The sequence below is a fragment of the Engystomops pustulosus genome, chromosome 7 (genome assembly GCF_040894005.1).
Source record: "Engystomops pustulosus chromosome 7, aEngPut4.maternal, whole genome shotgun sequence".
Taxonomy (NCBI): domain Eukaryota; kingdom Metazoa; phylum Chordata; class Amphibia; order Anura; family Leptodactylidae; genus Engystomops; species Engystomops pustulosus.
This window is the reverse complement of record NC_092417.1, coordinates 147,109,088-147,128,997: the sequence shown is the minus strand read 5'-3', so window position 1 is coordinate 147,128,997 and position 19,910 is coordinate 147,109,088. Positions and strand designations below refer to the sequence as shown.

The 19,910-nt window shown below is 41.6% G+C and overlaps 1 protein-coding gene and 1 long non-coding RNA gene across 2 annotated transcripts in view; both read left to right on the top strand.

The window, feature by feature from the left end:
* LOC140070239 (mucin-5B-like) overlaps positions 1 to 19,910 on the top strand; it is a 51,704-nt gene that overhangs the window by 1,612 nt on the left and 30,182 nt on the right. The window contains exons 4-13 of the mRNA XM_072116594.1: positions 188 to 328; positions 1,129 to 1,293; positions 2,114 to 2,208; positions 7,877 to 7,976; positions 8,629 to 8,729; positions 8,999 to 9,150; positions 9,647 to 9,785; positions 11,210 to 11,320; positions 18,932 to 19,111; positions 19,223 to 19,462. Of these exons, the coding sequence (XP_071972695.1) occupies positions 188 to 328; positions 1,129 to 1,293; positions 2,114 to 2,208; positions 7,877 to 7,976; positions 8,629 to 8,729; positions 8,999 to 9,150; positions 9,647 to 9,785; positions 11,210 to 11,320; positions 18,932 to 19,111; positions 19,223 to 19,462 (1,424 nt within the window). The remainder of the gene's footprint in view (positions 1 to 187; positions 329 to 1,128; positions 1,294 to 2,113; positions 2,209 to 7,876; positions 7,977 to 8,628; positions 8,730 to 8,998; positions 9,151 to 9,646; positions 9,786 to 11,209; positions 11,321 to 18,931; positions 19,112 to 19,222; positions 19,463 to 19,910) is intronic.
* LOC140070984 (uncharacterized) lies at positions 3,910 to 5,386 on the top strand. The gene is made up of 3 exons (XR_011849021.1): positions 3,910 to 4,032; positions 4,221 to 4,470; positions 5,339 to 5,386. It is a non-coding gene; the product is annotated as an uncharacterized lncRNA (long non-coding RNA).

Sequence of the window (19,910 nt, the reverse complement as noted above, 5' to 3'; positions counted from 1 at the left end):
CAACATCAATCACATTGCCAAAAACATATTTGTGTGCATGTAGCTCACATTAGCCCCCAGTCCTGTACATACCTAGAAGTTTGCAGCTTTGATGATAGCTCTTCCCGATTCCCTTGGGAGCATTTACATTGATTTTGACATAAGGTGATATCAGGTGAATTGTCTAGATTTTGTCTTTTCTCCACAGCCAACTTTTCAATACTGGAACCCTGTAAAAACTACGCCATTGTTCAAACTACTCATGGACTCCAATTGGAAGTTCAGCTAAAACCTAAAATGCAACTGTATATTAGAACAGAAAATAAGGCTTCCAGAAAACATCTACAAGGTCAGTTACAACTGCAAGAAAACAAAAGGGTTACAGGGGGTATTGTCATTGTCTATACATATTTTATATTTTGGCTTAATCCATAGAAATAGAAATGGATTGCCTCAATTGCAATTTTACATCAACCTACCACCATTTAAAAAGAAGATGGCCCAGTTTACCAGTGTCAGACTTTGCAGGTGACAAACTGCTTGCACATGTATTTAAGATTATTATTCGTGGCACACGCAACATAATTGTGGCGCATGCTGCACTTTCCCCGACCTGACGCAACATTCTGCACTGAAAGGGGCGTTCAAAATCCGACAGAAGTGTGTTGCATGTCCCATGTTAGAGGTGCACCAACAAAAATGGTGCGCCAGATTCATGAAGAACTTGCACCACAAATCCCGAGTCTGGTGCCCTCTGCACTATACACAGGAAAACTGCATATAGTATAGACTGCACTATTTCTAGTAAATGTGGGCCAATATGTCAAATGAAGTCAAAGTTGGGAAGTTGTTTAAATGAAATGTATAATTATATAGTAATAATAGGGGTTGTGCTAAAGGGGGTCATCTGGTTAATTAAACATTTTTTATGAAAATTGTTTAAAAATACAGTCAACAGTTACAGTCAACTGAAAAAAATCCTTTATCACCTATGTACTGATACCCCACATATTTTTCGATTCCTATTCTTGGCACGAGAAATGATCACTCATGAAATGTCAATCTCTACCAGGTTGGCATTTCTAGACTAAGACTAGGGTCAGCAGTTTAGTATGCTATGTATTTCCATAATTTTTTTTTTCCCTGAAGGCCTCTGTGGGAATTTCAACTATAAAGAAGGAGATGACTTTTTAACATCTGGAGGTCTAGTAGAAGCCACAGCATCTGCCTTTGCCAACACATGGAAGACCTTGGCCATATGTCATGACAGTTCTGACTGGTTGGATGATCCTTGCAGTGCCAGCATTGAGAACAGTAAGAACAATGGTTATTGTGTAGCTGTAAACCATTTTGCAATTAATGGAAACATGGGAGTTAATTAAGGGAGTGGTACCTAATGTTCTCAAAACTATGGAGTTTTAGACCATCCTTTTTAGAAAAGCATGTAACATACATTACTATGAAACCACCAGACAACTGTCTAAATACCCTCATATTGTTTCTGATACCTTTCCTTGTGGTTACTACTGGGCCAGGAGGCTGAGGAGGTATTGCACATACAGTCCCCACAAGAAGCAATCAAATATTAGTTGAGGTCCAGGTGTTGATTTTGCAGTGGGTCCAGCAGGTTTAATCCTTTCGCTTTCACATTACTTTTAAGGGAAAGAAATGAGCAAGTACTATTTTCCAAGAGGAAAACTTTGCCTCAACTAATCACGTGATACAGGGGAATATCCAAACCAGTATACATACAGTATTCCATAAGGATTAGACTTCCAACTGTGGACAGAGCGGTTTCAATGTTTATGCATCTCATCAGCACAGAGTAGAGAACTAGCTTGGCTAGGTAAGAGGCTGTAGATGCACGTCTGGGAAAAAAATAAACTCATAAGGAGGATTTGCTATTAAAGGTCACCTTTGTAGGCGAGTGGAGGCTTAAAGGACATAGGGGATTCTGGGAAGCAAATATGCAAATACATTCTCCATGGTTTCTTGAAACCTGTACTAAATATATAAGGGACTGCCTTTCAAGGAAGTTCTTAAGAACATTTTGCAGAACATCTGATGCAGATGTAAACACAACTTTGCTCAGAGCAATTAAAATTTAGGTGTCTCACTTGTTTGGCTTTTTCAGAAAACTACGCAGACTACTGGTGCTCCGAGCTGGAAGATGAAAAGTCTCCTTTTGCCAAGTGTCATTCCACATTAGACCCTACTGAATATATAAAGGTTAGTATATTGAATCATATTTTATGGATGCAGATATTTCTAAAGGAATGCATCATACATTTTCTGTTTGCCTTATAAAAATAAAATAGAAACTTTACAGTAAAAAAAAAATTAATTCTATTTTCTTTCTATTATCCTGGGAGATTTATACCTGGGCTATAGTATTAGTATAACTATATTGTCAGTAGTGATGTAATGATGGGTCAGTGTTATCTGTATAGAGGTCATTGTACAGGGAGGGGATAAGCTGTGACATCATCTATTGTCAGTAGTGATGATGGGTCAGTGTTATCTATATAGAGGTCATTGCACAGGGAGAGGGAGGAGATAAGCTGTGACATCATCTATTGTCAGTAGTAATGTAATGATGGGTCAGTGTTATCTATATAGAGGTCATTGTACAGGGAGAGGGAGGAGATAAGCTGTGACATCATCTATTGTCAGTAGTAATGTAATGATGGGTCAGTGTTATCTATATAGAGGTCATTGTACAGGGAGGGGCGGTGATAAGCTGTGACATCATCTATTGTCAGTAGTGATGTAATGATAGGTCAGTGTTATCTATATAGAGGTCATTGTACAGGTAGGGGGAGGAGATAAGATGTGACATCATCTATTGTCAGTAGTGATGTAATGATGGGTCAGTGTTATCTATATAGATGTCATTGTACAGGGAGGGGGAGGAGATAAGCTGTGACATCATCTATTGTCAGTAGTGATGTAATGATGGGTCCCTGTTATCTATATAGAGGTCATTGTACAGGTAGGGGGAGGAGATAAGCTGTGACATCATCTATTGCCAGTAGTGATGTAATGATAGGTCAGTGTTATCTATATAGAGGTCATTGTACAGGTAGGGAGAGGAGATAAGATGTGACATCATCTATCGTCAGTAGTGATGTAATGATGGGTCAGTGTTATCTATATAGATGTCATTGTACAGGGAGGGGGAGGAGATAAGCTGTGACATCATCTATTGTCAGTAGTGATGTAATGATGGGTCAGTGTTATCTATATATATGTCATTGTACAGGGAGGGGGAGGAGATAAGCTGTGACATCATCTATTGTCAGTAGTGATGTAATGATGGGTCAGTGTTATCTATATAGAGGTCATTGTACAGGGAGGGGCGGAGATAAGCTGTGACACCATCTATTGTCAGTAGTGATGTAATGATGGGTCAGTGTTATCTATATAGAAGTCATTGTACAGGGAGAGGGAGGAGATAAGCTGTGACATCATCTATTGTCAGTAGTGATGTAATGATGGGTCAGTGTTATCTATATAGAGGTCATTGTACAGGGAGGGGCGGAGATAAGCTGTGACATCATCTATTGTCAGTAGTGATGTAATGATGGGTCAGTGTTATCTATATAGAGGTCATTGTACGGGGAGGGGGAGGAGATAAGCTGTGACATCATCTATTGTCAGTAGTGATGTAATGATGAGTCAGTGTTATCTATATAGAGGTCATTGTACAGGGAGGGGGAGGAGATAAGCTGTGACATCATCTATTGTCAGTAGTGATGTAATGATAGGTCAGTGTTATCTATATAGATGTCATTGTACAGGGAGGGGGAGGAGATAAGCTGTGACATCATCTATTGTCAGTAGTGATGTAATGATGGGTCAATGTTAACTATATTAGTAGTAGTAAGAATGTATTTATATATTAAATGGATATTTTTCACCCACAGAGATGTCGCTATGACTCCTGTAACTGTAAGGACAGTGAGCCCTGTATGTGTGCCGCTCTCTCCTCCTATGTCAGGGCCTGTGCTGCCAAAGGGATCATTTTATGGGGATGGAAGAATGGAATCTGTGGTAAGGGACTAATGACAAGGATTGTAGTTCTCATAGTTTACTTTTCTATTGTTTTTTGAAAGTTCATTGTAAAGATTTATTTTACAATTTAATTGATGTTACAGTAATAATTTATGTGTAATAGTTACACAATTCAATTAAGCTATAAGAAAGATAATGAAGCGCATCCTATTTCCCCCTTTACACAGACAAGGATATTACACCCTGCCCATCCAGCCAGATCTATCTGTATAACATGACCACCTGCCAGCCAACCTGCCGATCCCTGGCAGAGGGAAGTTTTAGCAGTGTATTCACTCCAGTAGATGGCTGTGGGTGTCCGGACGGGCAGTATTTGAATGAGAATAACCAATGTGTACACATATCCAAGTGTTCCTGTTATTATTACGATACTTACCTGAAACCTCATGAGACAATCATCACGAAGGATAAGCACTGGTGAGTGTGGGACAGGACTGAATGTGATACTTTACTATATTACTGTATGTTCTGAGACAAAGTGCTAGAAAATCATCAATCATGGGATCCATTTTGTTTTTGGTTTTTTAGCACAATGTCTTACTGTATGTGTATAATATATATTACATATAATTTCCTTATTGGGCTTGATTCTACATCATTAAACTTTTATGAATTATTAAAGCATTATACTTGGATTGGTAATATGTAGTGGTGATAATCTTGAAAACATAATACAGCTTAGAGTCCCCAGTACTTGCCCGGGTTAGCCGGGTGCTGGCGCTAGGGCTGACCACCACTAAAATATTTACAGTAGAATAGAGGATGGTAATGTGTAGTGGCATAAATATTGAATTATCGCTAACATTGCTTCTATAGAATAAGCTCTAAGGTTTGGGATTTTATAGTCTAAAATTCAAAATCAGTTTTGGTGAGCAGTGAATTGGTCCTTCGACCAGATCTGCCATTTTTAGGAAATAACCAGGAGCGCTATGATTATGTGAAGATAAGCTGCCAATTACCACCCAGAATATTTTAACATAGATATTATGTGGTGGTATTATTTATATTGTGGCAGTATTTTTAGGGTGGTATTAAGTGGGTATTCACTTTCTGTACTGTCTGGATAATAGCGTTATTTTCCATGATGTAGGTACATACATTAGGATGGGGGACAACCTTTTAATAATGGTGACTAACTCCACATACAATGTTGCCATTGTCATATTTTCTAGAAAATGGTCCCTCAGGAAGATGATGTGTATTATCACATATTTATGCATGTGCTCAGCTACTTCACTCACTTTGGTATAATGTATATTACTGTGAATATTTTTCTTCCCAATAGCATCTGTAAAAATGGAGTTGTTGCCTGCACTGAGAAAGCCAATAAAAGTAAGAAATAACCTGTTTAATGCTTTAAAATTATATATATATATATATATATATATATATATATATATATATATATATAATTTATGCGTATATAACTGAAATAATAGCATTTAAAATGTAAAATGATCCAGTGTTCATATGAAATTTATTAATAGCCTTGTTGTCTTCCACACTAAATTATGTGAAGAATACATCACAGATAGAAGTGATTGTACTGCTACTACACATTACTATTACTACAGACAAACCCCTATAATCCCAAGTGCAACACAAGCGTTAACTTTCTTTTATACAGTTGCTAACCTTTTCAAAAATTGGGATAATACAACCACAGAAGTAACTACAAGAAATTTTATAATACATATAATATTATATAATAATAATATAATATTTCCTTTATATAGCACACCCAGATTCCTCAGCGCTACACAAAGCTTGCCAAATCATATTCTGCTTCTTTCACCAATTACAAGTCCCTTTTCTTTCTTTCCTTAACTGACATCAGAGTAAGAAAGAAGGAGCAACACAAGTATAGAGGCTGATGCAGCTTATACTTTTTTAAGCTTTCTATATACGCACAGGTGCTTTATTAAGATACTTCACAGATACTTCAAATTTTAATCCTTAGTGATGTTTACACAATAAAGATAATTTTTAACTCCCTTACATTATAATTTTACTCAGTCTTATTGCTGTTTTAGCTCCTATAACTCAGTGATGGTCAGTGTAAAATCCCAGAGTGTGGGCGGGAACTCTCTAAGCAGACACTACATGATCCCTCTGTGCTATGAGATGCTGTGTGCTAACAATGTGCTTACATTATCAGGGATAGGGTTTATCTACACTTTTATTTAATTTTTTAATATTCTACTAGTATATGACACATAGAAAAAGAAAGATAAGAGTCATGAGATGGATATAAAACACAATGACACACTGAGCTCAGCTCCCTATAATAATCAATATAATACACAGTCAGCTCTGCTTAACTGAAGCAGTAAAGTCTCTGCACTGTGTCTGAGCTGGTCTTGTAATGCAGGGGACAGGAGGTAGAGAACACTGCAGTGTGCAGACAGTAGAAGACATTCACGAGAAGAATCTGACCACAGTCAGAAGATTTATGGTCGTATCCAGGGACAACCAAAATTGTGAACACCATGACTAATAGAGTCAGGATGGCATTATATCTTTGAAATGCTGCATTTTGTTAATAACACTGAATTAGAAATTGTTATTTTGTTGTCCTGAGTATAGTTAAGAATATTGTCTTCGTGGGAAGGTTCAGCGAAAGGTTCAGTTCTCCCAACGACTAGTCTACATCCATCAGCCCAGATTGAACTGAGAATTAGAGATCAAAAAGGAAAAACTCCTAGAAAATAAAGCACATCTGTCATACTTTATAATTGCTTGTGTTGTTGATATACACAGAGGTTTTTTTTTAAAGAAGGTGAAAGTGTCAAAGATACTTATATTTTGTAGTGTCTAGCATCACCATGCAATAGATTTTTCAAACAGGAACAAGGAACAATTAAAAATTTCCTGGCATACAGCCCTTGAAAATGTTGCAACGCCTGGTGCATGGCCACCCCCTTCCCCTTAGGCCACATCCACGTTAAGTGAGCGGGTAAGGGTATGGCCATGCACCGGCACAGTTCCTGGTGCAGGTTATAGCACAATTCTACTCCAGGGAGGGCCTGGCATAGAATTTGCCTGCCGCATGGCCAGAGGCAGGACCCTCTTAGTAGATCCCTTTCCACCAGGGGGGCGGGGAAACATCAAGTGCTGGCACTTGTGTACTTGATAAATTTCTCCAATCATTTAATTCACCCCACCATGTAAGGAATGAGCTAGTGATTTATAGAAAAGTATAGATAATGAATGTGATGAACCCCCACTCTCGAGTTCAATCACAGGGTACACTTACACTAGGTAGTCCTGCAATTCACAACATAAACCTACACCCACCTACACAAGATTGCATCTTTACGCTAAATCTACTCCCAAGCTCTCTCAGCACCCAGATAACAAACTCCCACCAACCACTAATTACTTAAACTAAGAAGGCTGTAGGTACCTCATCCACATAGATAACACACTGGTAATTCACACAGAACATGTAATCACTAAATATGATAAGAACCTGGTAATGTAAATCTCTTCAGAAATTTAGATGCCCTAAGGTTACAAGAAGAGTATTATTAGGGTTAAACTTTAATATATGTTGAAGTCCAATACACCCCTAAAATATGAACTTTTTAGATAAAAAAAAGGTTACAACCAATATACATTCAATACATACAAATGTTATGAAAATAAAATGAGACAAAAGAAACAAAATAACCTTACTAGGAATAGTTAGAATTACCTCGACTGGGGAACGCAGCAAAGTCAATTTGGGCAGCTCTCCAGTGATGATGGGTTTCTCAAGACTGACAAAGGGTTTCCCCTGGGACAAATATGGCTTCCTCTTTTGTTCCTTTGTGTGTTTTAGGCGGGAAAGAAATACACCAAAGTTTTTCCATCCTTTGATCCCCTTGCTCAGGAAATGTGCCTGGAAGAGATGTCAATGCTCACACTCTCTGTACAAGCAGGTTTCCAGGGGCGTCACTAAGAGAGGCAGGGCCCCATAGCAGACTTCTGAATAGGCCCCCCCCCTTAAATATATACATATTTATATACTTGCACTTTTTTTTTTTTACAAACATACACATTTACATATTCATGCATTAATACCTACAATATATACACACATTTATAGTATATAAACATGGTATTATTATTATGCATACTGTATATAAACATGCATACACACCATATAAACACACACATAACTATGTATATAATGGTGCACATCCTCCATTCTTTAGTTTGGAAGGTCGGGTAACCAGGGCCCCCTGACACTGCAGGCCCCATAGCAGCTGCTTTGGCTGCTACCACTGTAGTTACGCCCCTGCAGATTTCCCCGTAGCCTTTGACAAATAGGGACCTCACAGGGTTGTCAGGCACCCCATAATATACATTCCTTTCTGGGAGATCCTGTCTGGACTCTAAAGTATAATTAACATTTACACTACAAAGGGGTTAGTTTATGGCTGGCTATGACTAGAATTAAAGAACTGGAGACAACTTCTTACAGCTATTTTCATATTTTTTTACCACTATGTATGTATATACTGTAAAAAAAAAGTTTGGAAAAAAAATTATTGAAGAAAGTCTCAAGAACTCTTCTTACCTTATTTACAGCTTGTAGTGGAGGAAAAGTTTACTTTGACTGCAACAAGAGTAAGAACTCCCTTTCCAGAGCCCTTCTACGCAGAAGCTGTAAGACTCTGGGTGTTGAACATGTAAGCAATTCTTACTTTATTCTTAAATAACTCAATAATAAATAATGGCGGGGAAGCCAAGGGTTCCAATTGCAAAGATCCAATTGGGTTCACAACTATTTGGTGTTTCAAAGTTTTTTTACGCAACCCTTTGGTCAGTTTCTGCCAACATTCTTGGTAATGATAAAAATGCTCATAATTGATATTAACAATCTATTTTATGGATAGATTATCAATATTGTAATCTAATAAAGCCCCTCTAATATATGGATTTTTATGTTTTAATATAGTACCAGACAGAGTGTATCTCAGGGTGTGTTTGCCCCAATCTACTTTTAGATGATGGAGCCGGAGGTTGCGTCCCTGAAGACAGATGTCCCTGTGTCCATAATGAAAACATTTATCAAAATGGAACTCAGATCAAAGTAGACTGTAATACATGGTAATAAAAAAAGCTTAATATGCTACAATTTCTGTCTAATTCATGTAATGTTCTTGGTTCTGGGGCACATTTACTAAGGGCCGTGCTCCAGTTTTCTGTTGGACTTTGCACGTTCTTTGTAGTGCAAACTGCTTGCACAGGTATTTAAGAAGTGTCTGTGCCACAGTTGTGTCGCACTTGACCCTTCTTTGGCTCTGTAGTAGTCATCATGTGACACAAATTAATGCACTCAAGGGAGCGTTCCGATGCTCAGTCGAAACATGCACCAGACTTTTATATGCAAAGTCTGACAGAATTGTGGTGCACGGCCAATGTTAAAGGAGCACTCTGTCGGGCTGTGCGCAGGGCACCAGATTCGTGAAGAACGTGTGCCAGAAATCCTGAATCTGGTGCCCCCTGCACTATACACAGGCAAACTGCCTATAGTACAGTTTGCACTGTTCTAAGTAAATGCGCCCCATTGGGTAGTATATTACATATATTTATTCTTTTACAGCTTATGTCAAAGAGGAAGATGGTCATGTACACAAAATGTCTGCCATGGGACATGTACAATCTATGGAAATGGTCATTATATCTCGTTTGACAACAAAATTTATGACTTTGATGGAAATTGTGAATTTGTGGCTGCCCAGGTATGTTTCTCAATATGCAACAAAGTTGAATATGACCTTTTACCCCTCCTTAAATGATCCTGGGGGACCAACCTCTTAGTAAATCTAAAAGGGCAGTAAGATGCATTACTCCGTTTTCTGCCTGGTTTAGATCAAGTCAAATTTTGTCTAACAATCAGGGGCAAGCGCCGCCGTTTTCTAGTGGCGACTATAGTAAGCTCAGTAGGCCATGGCATTCATGCCCCCGACCTCACAGCTCCCTATCCCCACCCCTTCAGCATCATACCTAAAGTGGAGTGAGGGGCTAGATCAGCTAAAACCCTGGTTTTAATAATCCTTGTCTGCCAGAAAAATGGCGATTCATTGCTTAGTAAATCCTCACGGCCTAGCCTGACACAAACAAGGTTTAATATCGCTCTGATCTGCTTCATCTACATCTGGAGACTGAGAGGGAAGGATTATTTTAAGAGGCAGGGCTTAAAGGGAACCTACCACCACGAATCTACCTATAAAGGTAGATCGGGTGGTAGGTGGATGTAAGGGACGTGAGGATAGCTCTTTTTAGAGCTAATCCTCACGTCCCCGCTAACTTTTGGTACACTTTATTGAGCTAATAGGTAAATTTCGTTATGCGGCTACTGGGGCGTGGAGTAGCCGAGCACGAGGCTACACAGCGCGGCTACTCCACGCCCCAGTAGTCACATTACTCCTCCTACCCTGTTGCGTGCGGCGCGCAGCTCATCGTAGCTGCGCGCCCTCGTCCGACAAGCCGGCTACTGCGCATGCGCAGTAGCTCCGGCCTCGGAGCTGGGACTGCTCAGCCGCCGGCCTGCGTTCTGCGCATGCGCGGAACGCCATCATGACGGACGAGGGCGCGCAGCTACGAGGAGCTGCGCGCCGCACGCAACAGGGTAGGAGGAGTAATGTGGCTACTGGGGCGTGGAGTAGCCGCGCTGTGTAGCCTCGTGCTCGGCTACTCCACGCCCCAGTAGCCGCATAACGAAATTTACATATTAGCTCAATAAAGTGTACCAAAAGTTAGCGGGGACGTGAGGATTAGCTCTAAAAAGAGCTATCCTCACGTCCCTTACATCCACCTACCTTTATAGGTAGATTCGTGGTGGTAGGTTCTCTTTAATAATTTGTTCCTTAAAGGACATCTACCACCAGGATGAAAGACTGTATGCAAATGAGCCTCAGGTACATTTGCATACAGTCCTTCATCCTGGTGGTAGATGCTCCAAGATGTTCCAACCAGTTGTCTGAAAACTTGTATAACGTTTTAACTTCAATATAGGATCGAAATAGAACCACTAGAAACAAGCAGATGTAAAGAGCAACCTCTGGATTTTTTAAATATTGTTGCCCCCTTACTCTATATTCACTAATTTAATACAACTCATTACATCGTCAAATTTTATGCCCATTTTTGCAATGAATTCTAGGATTACTGTGACAATGGTGGTTCTGGTGGCAGCTTCAGTATCCTCACAGAGAATATCCCATGTGGAAGCACCGGAGTTACATGTTCAAAGTCTGTCAAAGTCTTCCTTGGGGTATGTATGAAATCTTCAAATGCACCTGTCTTCTCTGTTGAAGTGTCTATTTTACTATATACATCACAATATTCATGTGAAATAATAATTGTGGAGCATCTTTAAAAGCTGCATTGAGGCCCTACATAATTACTCTGGAGACTCATTGATTGAATTATCAATATGTTTATAGTAGTGTACATTTGTACCGTGTTAGCCACGGAGAGCAGAAGAAGAGTGAAGAAATCAGGCGATACCTTTTTGAGGCTAACTGAGTATATTTGATGGTGAGCTTTCGAGAATACTAGTTCTCTTCGTCAGACATGATGTTATGCATGAAACAGAAAATTCACAGCATTTTATACACACAAAACAGTGATCATCAAAGGATATTACAAAAAACTGTTGTTTTAGATTTTTTTTCATTTCCTTTGATGATCACTGTTTAGTGTGTATAAAATGCTGTGAATTTTCTGTTTCATGCATAACATCATGTCTGACGAAGAGAACTAGTATTCTCCAAAGCTAACCATCAAATATACTCAGTTAGCCTCAAAAAGGTATCGCCTGATTTCTTCACTCTTCAATATGTTTATACACATAACAATGAAAAATGACAGATCTTTGCAAAGATCTAAGAAAAATCTTATGAGAAATACAAGTATTAAGTTAAAGGGGATTTCCCGGGCATTACATAATAATGTTATGTGAAACATTGTAATATCAGATTTGTCAAAATACAACACCCAGCCGATAAACTGTTGTTAGTATCTGATAAAAAGAGATTGGAACAGGAAGTAGACGGTTCTGTTTTGTGTGTAGTGGGTAAACTGAGTCACTGCAGCTCAGTTCCCATTCAAATAAAAGGGAGTAAATCTGCATTACCTGGTCTGACCACTACGTACAGAACGGATCTGACTGCTTCCTGTTCCATCATCTATTTATCAGCTTATTTGAGGGATGTGCCCCTGCCATATTGAGAACATATACTATTGATGTGTAATCTTTGTTTTAGCCTAGAAAAAAAATCCCTTTTTAATGGGTTCACCCAGGAAAGTAACTTCTCATATTATAATCCCCTAGTGATGTTTAGAAGATAAAGATAATTTTTAACCCCTGTGGGGACTAGCTTGGTAGAAGCGGTAAAATTAGTCCAGAATCGCAGTCAGAGACAGTGACACAAGAGCTTTGGCTATAAACAGGCTTTGCCTTGCTTTAATAGCAGAAAACAAATACAAAATAAACATAAAGCCTTGACTTCAGGCTAAAATAAACACCTGTTCGGCTGAACTCTAACTAACACAGAGTCTTCCCTGACTACTCGGGGGGCGTACTACCAGCCACCCGAAACAAAAACACAACGTGGGTTTTACCTCACGTGACACACACAGTCCGTATTAGGCTCGCAGGCCTCAGTGCAGGAGAATAGAGTCAGGTTCTGCCTCTCCACATGTTTTCCCCCTGAAGCACAGAGTGCAATCCTTTTTAAAGCTCTAGTTGGAGCTGAGCTCCAACACCTGGGTTTCCTGAAGCAACCAGGAAAACCAGTGCTGGACAGGAAGGGAATGACCAGCCCCACTACCAGCCTGCCAGTCATTCCAAAAATCCAGGCCCGAAATAGGATTTACCAGATCCTTTAGCAAGCTATGTCTTGCTAAGGACATCAAGTCTCCCTGGATCTTCTACATCTCACTCAGTTTTCCCTGGGTGAGATGTACACCCCCTGTCCCTTAGAAGACATATGAGAGAAATCTAGGGGAAATATAGCGATTTCCCTCCACCTTACCAGTCACTATCTCACATACCCTCCCCCTTTGTTCGAACCTGTCGGGGCGGACACACTTAGCCACCAAGCAATGTGTTCTGGACAGAGCATCTGCATTTCCCTGCAGTTTGCCTGACCTGTGCTCAACTGAAAACTTAAAGTTCTGTAAAGTGAGAAACCATCTTGTGACCCTTGCATTCCTCTCTTTAGCCTGGCTCATCCACATAAGAGGGGAATGATCTGTCACCAGCCTGAAGTGTCGACCCAGTAAGTAATATCGCAGGGATTCCAAGGCCCATTTGATTGCCAAACACTCACGTTCAACAATGCTATAATTTCTCTCTGCCGGTGTAAGCTTCCTGCTTAGATACGTGACCGGGTGCTCTTCTCCCCTAACCTCCTGTGAAAGGACTGCACCCAACCCTACATCAGAGGCGTCCGTTTGCACGACAAACATTTTTTTAAAGTCAGGAGTTATTAGGACTGGCTGTCTACAAAGGGCAGATTTTAATTCCTGAAATGAACTTTCAGCCTCTGAGTTCCACTTGACCATGACCGAATTACTCCCCTTGGTAAGGTCGGTTAAGGGTGCTGCAATACTTGCAAAGTTTAGTATGAATCTGCGGTAATAACCCAGAATTCCCAGAAAAGCTCTTACCTGTTTTTTGTTTAAGGGTCGGGGCCAGTTTTGGATAGCCTCTACTTTATTTACTTCGGGTTTTATCACACCTCTACCAATGACATAGCCCAAGTAACGTGCCTCCTCAAGACCCAGAGCACACTTTTTAGGGTTGGCCGTTAACCCTGCAGCCCTAAGAGAATCCAGTATCGCCTGGACTTTTGCCAAGTGACTTTCCCAGTCCTCACTAAAAATGATAATATCGTCAAGATAAGCCGAGGCATATCTACGATGTGGCTTAAGGACAACGTCCATTAACCTTTGAAAGGTTGCTGGGGCCCCATGCAACCCAAAAGGCTAACAAACATACTGGAAAAGACCCTCTGGGGTGACAAATGCAGTTTTCTCCTTTGCCCTGTCAGTAAGCGGCACCTGCCAGTACCCTTTGGTTAGGTCAAGGGTGGAAAAATATCTAGCATGACCAAGTCTCTCAATTAGTTCGTCCACCCTTGGCATTGGATAGGCATCAAACTTTGATACCTCATTTAATTTCCTGAAGTCATTACAGAAACGCAGCGTACCATCTGGTTTAGGAATCAGGACAATGGGGCTTGACCACTCACTATTTGATTCCTCAACAACCCCTAGGTCCAACATCTTTTTGACTTCTTCCGAAATGGCCTGTCTACGAGCTTCAGGTACCCTGTACGGTTTTAGGTGAACTCGTACCTGTGGTTCGGTGACAATGTCATGTTTTATCAGCGAGGTACGGCCTGGCGTCTCTGAGAACACATCAGCGTTTCGCAAGATGAACTCTCTAGTTTCCTGCGTCTGAGCCTTGGACAGGGACTCGGATATACGAACCTCGGGTATGCTGTTACCATGAGAGTTTACCTCTACTGCAAGGACCTGCGGAGTAACTTCACAAGGCCAACTTACAGCTGACAAATTTTCTCTGTCCTTCCAGGGTTTTAGTAAATTTACATGGTACAACTGTTCTGGCTTCCTCTTCCCTGGCTGATATACTTTGTAGTTCACCTCTCCTACTTTCTCCAAAACTTCATACGGCCCTTGCCACTTAGCCAGGAACTTACTCTCTATGGTTGGTACCAAAACTAAAACGCGATCACCAGGGTTAAAAGTTCTGACCTTAGCCGACCTGTTATATACCCGCCTTTGGGCCTCTTGAGCCTGCTCTAGGTGAGCTTTTACTATAGGCATTATTGCACCGATCCTGTCTTGCATAAGACTAATGTGCTCTATTACACTCCTGTGGGGTGTATGTTCCTGTTCCCAGGTTTCCTTGGCAATGTCAAGGAGGCCGCGGGGGTGCCTACCGTACACCAGCTCAAATGGGGAAAACCCAGTGGAGGATTGCGGTACTTCACGAACTGCAAACATTAGATAGGGTAACAGGCAATCCCAATCCTTACCGTCCTTACAAACCACCCTTTTTAACATGCCCTTCAGGGTCTTGTTGAATCTCTCAACCAGGCCATCCGTCTGTGGATGATATACAGATGTACGCAAGTGTTTAATTTTCAAGAGCCTACACAACTCTTTAGTTACCTTAGACATGAAGGGGGTTCCCTGGTCTGTAAGGATCTCTTTAGGGATACCTGTACGGGAGAACATGTGAAATAGTTCCTTGGCTATTAGCTTAGAGGAAGTATTTCTTAGTGGCACAGCCTCGGGATAACGTGTAGCATAGTCTACGACAACAAGGATATACTGATGTCCTCTAGCTGATTTTACCAGGGGACCAACCAGATCCATTGCCACTCTCTCAAATGGTACCTCTATAATGGGTAAGGGGACCAAAGGACTCCTGAAATGTGACACCGGAGTGGTTAGTTGACACTCTGGACAGGTCTCACAATACCTTTGTACTTCAACTACAACCCCTGGCCAGAAGAAGCGCTGCAAAATACGTTCACGGGTTTTTTCACATCCCAAATGTCCGCCTAGCACGTGCTTGTGAGCCAGATCCAGCACCACCCTGCGGAACGGTTGGGGTACTACCAGCTGTTCAACAATTTCCCCACGTACATTGTCTACCCGATATAGCAGTTCCCGATCAATCGCCATGTGAGGAAATACCTTCTCAGCCCCTGGGTATTGTGGTACACCGTTTATTACCTTCACATTTTCCCTGGCTTTTAACAAGGTGGGATCTCTTAGCTGAGAGGTCCCAAAATTATCCCGGGACACCTCCAACTCAGGCATATCGGGAGTTTCCTCCTGTTCCTCAGTATCACCAGCTAGTACCGCTAGGGGAAAATTCTCGGTTTCATTATTGGTCACCCCTACCGCTGGAACCTCACTGTCAGGGTCAAAGGGTTCAGGGCTAACCACGGAACTTACATTGTCAACTGATACATTTTTATGTCGCCACAAGTCCCAGAAAAGGGGAAAGTCTCTTCCCAATATCACACTGTGCATTAGTGACTTGACCACAGCCACACTGTGGGAAGCTGCACCACAGGGAGTTTCAAACATGACCACGGCCGTAGGGTAATATCTGGTCTCTCCATGAATGCAAAGTACCCCAACAGTTTGTCCGCTGCACAATCCAGGGTCTATCAGAGAGCCATGTACCAGGGTCACTAAGCTCCCAGAGTCCAACAGTGCATTCACAGCGCAGCCTCCTATTTTCACAGCACACACTTGAGGCTCTGCCTCAGTCTCTGCAGAGTAAACAGGTCTTGCAAACAGAGACACGGGTCCTGCGGTGTTGCAGTCCATGGGCTCGGTCGTGAGGGGACAAGTAGCAATCACATGTCCGGGTTCTCGGCAGCGCCAACAACGTATGCTGCCCCCGTCACCACCTTGAGACCCTTGTCTGGTTCTTAAGGGCTCACTAGACCTACTTGACCCAGCTGCTTGTTCCCCCTCTGAGCCACCTCCCCGGTAGACATTTCTCACCCCTTTAACAGTAGGTACAGTCTTACCAGTTGACCTGGATAACTTGCTGTCCCTGGGGTTGGCACGTCCGGGAGATGTTTGGAGTAGCTCCTCTGTTGCACTGTATCTTTCCACGAGACTCACGAGTTCATCAGCCGTCGTAGGTCCTCCTTGTCCGACCCAGCGCTGGATCCTAGAAGGAAGGGATCTGATGAATTTGTCCAGGACCACCTTCTCTATTATCTGGCCTGGTGTGGCTTCCTCCGGCTGCAGCCACTTCTTTACAAGGTGTATGAGATCATGCATCTGCGACCGTGGTGGCAGTGTCTCAGAGAAAGTCCAACTGTGCACACGCCCTGCACGCACATGCATGTTCACTCCAAGTCGTGCAAGGATCTCCCCTTTAAGCTTTATGTAGTTCTTAGCGTCCTGCTCACTCAAGTCATAGTAAGCTTTTTGTGGCTCACCTGTCAGCAAAGGTGCTACCACACCTGCCCACTGGTCGGCTGGCAGCTTTTCACGCTCTGCCACTCTCTCAAAGACCATAAGGTACGCTTCTACGTCATCTGTGGCGGTCATCTTTTTTAGAGAGGCATGTACTGTGGCCCTTAGAGAAGTAGACACTCCTTGAGTCCCGTGCACACCAGAGCTTGTTCTGCCGGGCGACAGTGTCTCACCAAGCAAGGCCATTTTCTCCACCAGGAGGCGATTCATCTCGTCTTGCTTGGCCTGGGCTTGTTGCTGCCTTTCCTCAGCCTGGGCAAAAGCTCGCTGTTGCTGCATAATCATTTGCTGCTGCTGTAGGATGGCTTGTCCAAACTGCTTAACAAAGTCCTCCATCATACCGGACCCTCTCGCAGCTTTAATCCAGGGAAAAAAAAAGGAGAGAAAAAAAAAATACGTGTATGTCTCTTTAAGACTGCGTTACTATGCCCGCATCCTCCACCATATGTGGGGACTAGCTTGGTAGAAGCGGTAAAATTAGTCCAGAATCGCAGTCAGAGACAGTGACACAAGAGCTTTGGCTATAAACAGGCTTTGCCTTGCTTTAATAGCAGAAAACAAATACAAAATAAACATAAAGCCTTGACTTCAGGCTAAAATAAACACCTGTTCGGCTGAACTCTAACTAACACAGAGTCTTCCCTGACTACTCGGGGGGCGTACTACCAGCCACCCGAAACAAAAACACAACGTGGGTTTTACCTCACGTGACACACACAGTCCGTATTAGGCTCGCAGGCCTCAGTGCAGGAGAATAGAGTCAGGTTCTGCCTCTTCACATGTTTTCCCCCTGAAGCACAGAGTGCAATCCTTTTTAAAGCTCTAGTTGGAGCTGAGCTCCAACACCTGGGTTTCCTGAAGCAACCAGGAAAACCAGTGCTGGACAGGAAGGGAATGACCAGCCCCACTACCAGCCTGCCAGTCATTCCAAAAATCCAGGCCCGAAATAGGATTTACCAGATCCTTTAGCAAGCTATGTCTTGCTAAGGACATCAAGTCTCCCTGGATCTTCTACATCTCACTCAGTTTTCCCTGGGTGAGATGTACACCCCCTGTCCCTTAGAAGACATATGAGAGAAATCTAGGGGAAATATAGCGATTTCCCTCCACCTTACCAGTCACTATCTCACACCCCCTTACTTTGCAATTTTACTCAGTTTTATTGCTGTTTTTCTCCTATCAATCAGTGATGGTCAGAGTAAAATTCAGTAGTGTGGGTGGTCATAAGCTGAGAAGATCTCATATGCAATGAGATGCTGACAATGTGCTTAGATTATCAGAGTACAGGGTTTATCTACACTTTAATTCAGCTTCTAAACATTCTACTAGTATTTGACACATAGAAAAAGAGATAGGAGACAGATTAAAGTCATGAGATGGATATAAGATACAATGATACACCCAGCTCTGATACCTCACCTATAAAACACACAATCAGTGATGCTATACCCCTCCTCTTGGATCCACTGCTTATTTTGTATGTAGAGCTGCTGTCTCCTCTGCATGCTGCTGGACAGGAAGTGCCTCTGTCTTTAGTGTACTCTCTGCCTCCTGCCCCTCCCCCTGCTCCTGCAATACAGGAGAAGGTATTCAAGAGAAGAATCTACCTGATCATAGTCAGAAGTTTATGGTCGTATCCAGGGACAACCAAAATGTAAACACTGTGACTGATATTGTCTGTGAAATGCTGTTTTTTTTTTTTTAAATAACATTGAACTAGAGAATGTGTTATTTTGTTATCCTGAGTATATTTAAGAATCTTGTCTTCGTGGGAATACCGCTTTAATCCTTTATGTTCCATATCAAGAAAACACTAATTGTATATGTCTACATATTGCAGAATACCATGCTGAAATTATCAGAAAAACATGTAATAAAAAGTGTTGGAGAAGGAGGGAAACAGGTGAATTATGTGACCCGTGAGGTGGGGATTTATCTGGTAATTGAGGCAAGTAATGGCATCCTTCTAATATGGGACAAGAAAACCACTTTATTCATCAAAGTGTCACCTGCATATAAGGTAAGACTTATCTCTAGTTAGGGGGTTTCACATTTGCAGCAAATAACTTCTCTTCTTTCTATATCTTTTCTATATCATACTCCAATGCTTTATACTTTTTCATTTCTCTAGGGGAAACTTTGTGGTTTGTGCGGGAACTTTGATGATAATTCACAAAATGATTTTAAAACCAGACACAAGATACAAGTGGTTGATGTCTTAGAGTTTGGAAACAGCTGGAAGGTGGATGCCACATGCCCTGATGCAACTGAAGTAGCCGACCCCTGCACCCAGAATCCTCATCGACACTCTTGGGCTGAGAAACAATGTGGTCTTATCAAAAGTCAAGTATTCAAGATCTGCCACAGCAAGGTATGGAGTTTAGTGTTGAGTGAGCCCATTGAAGTTCAGATTTGATAAGTTTGGCCCAACCTTGGACAAAAGTTTGGGTATCGAAACCCAGACCCCAATGAAATAAATCCCCGATGAAATAAATAAGGAACCAAACTTTGTGAACCAAAATGTTTGTAAAATGAAAGTAGTTACGGTTAGAGGGATCCAAAATAGGGAAAATAACAGGGCAATTGGCCTGCAAAAAATGGGGTAGCAAAAGTACTGAAAATAATAACATAAAAAAAAAAGATTGATATTGGTATAAACAAGAAGTAACTATTAGATGGTATGGGTATACTGCACTAGAAGATTGTATGGGTATATATATTTGTAGTTGCTGTCATTGTGCTACAAGATGGTATGGGTATACCCGCATTGTTACTGTCACTGCCCTGAAAAGGGCAATTGTTTCAAAAAGAAGTGTGAA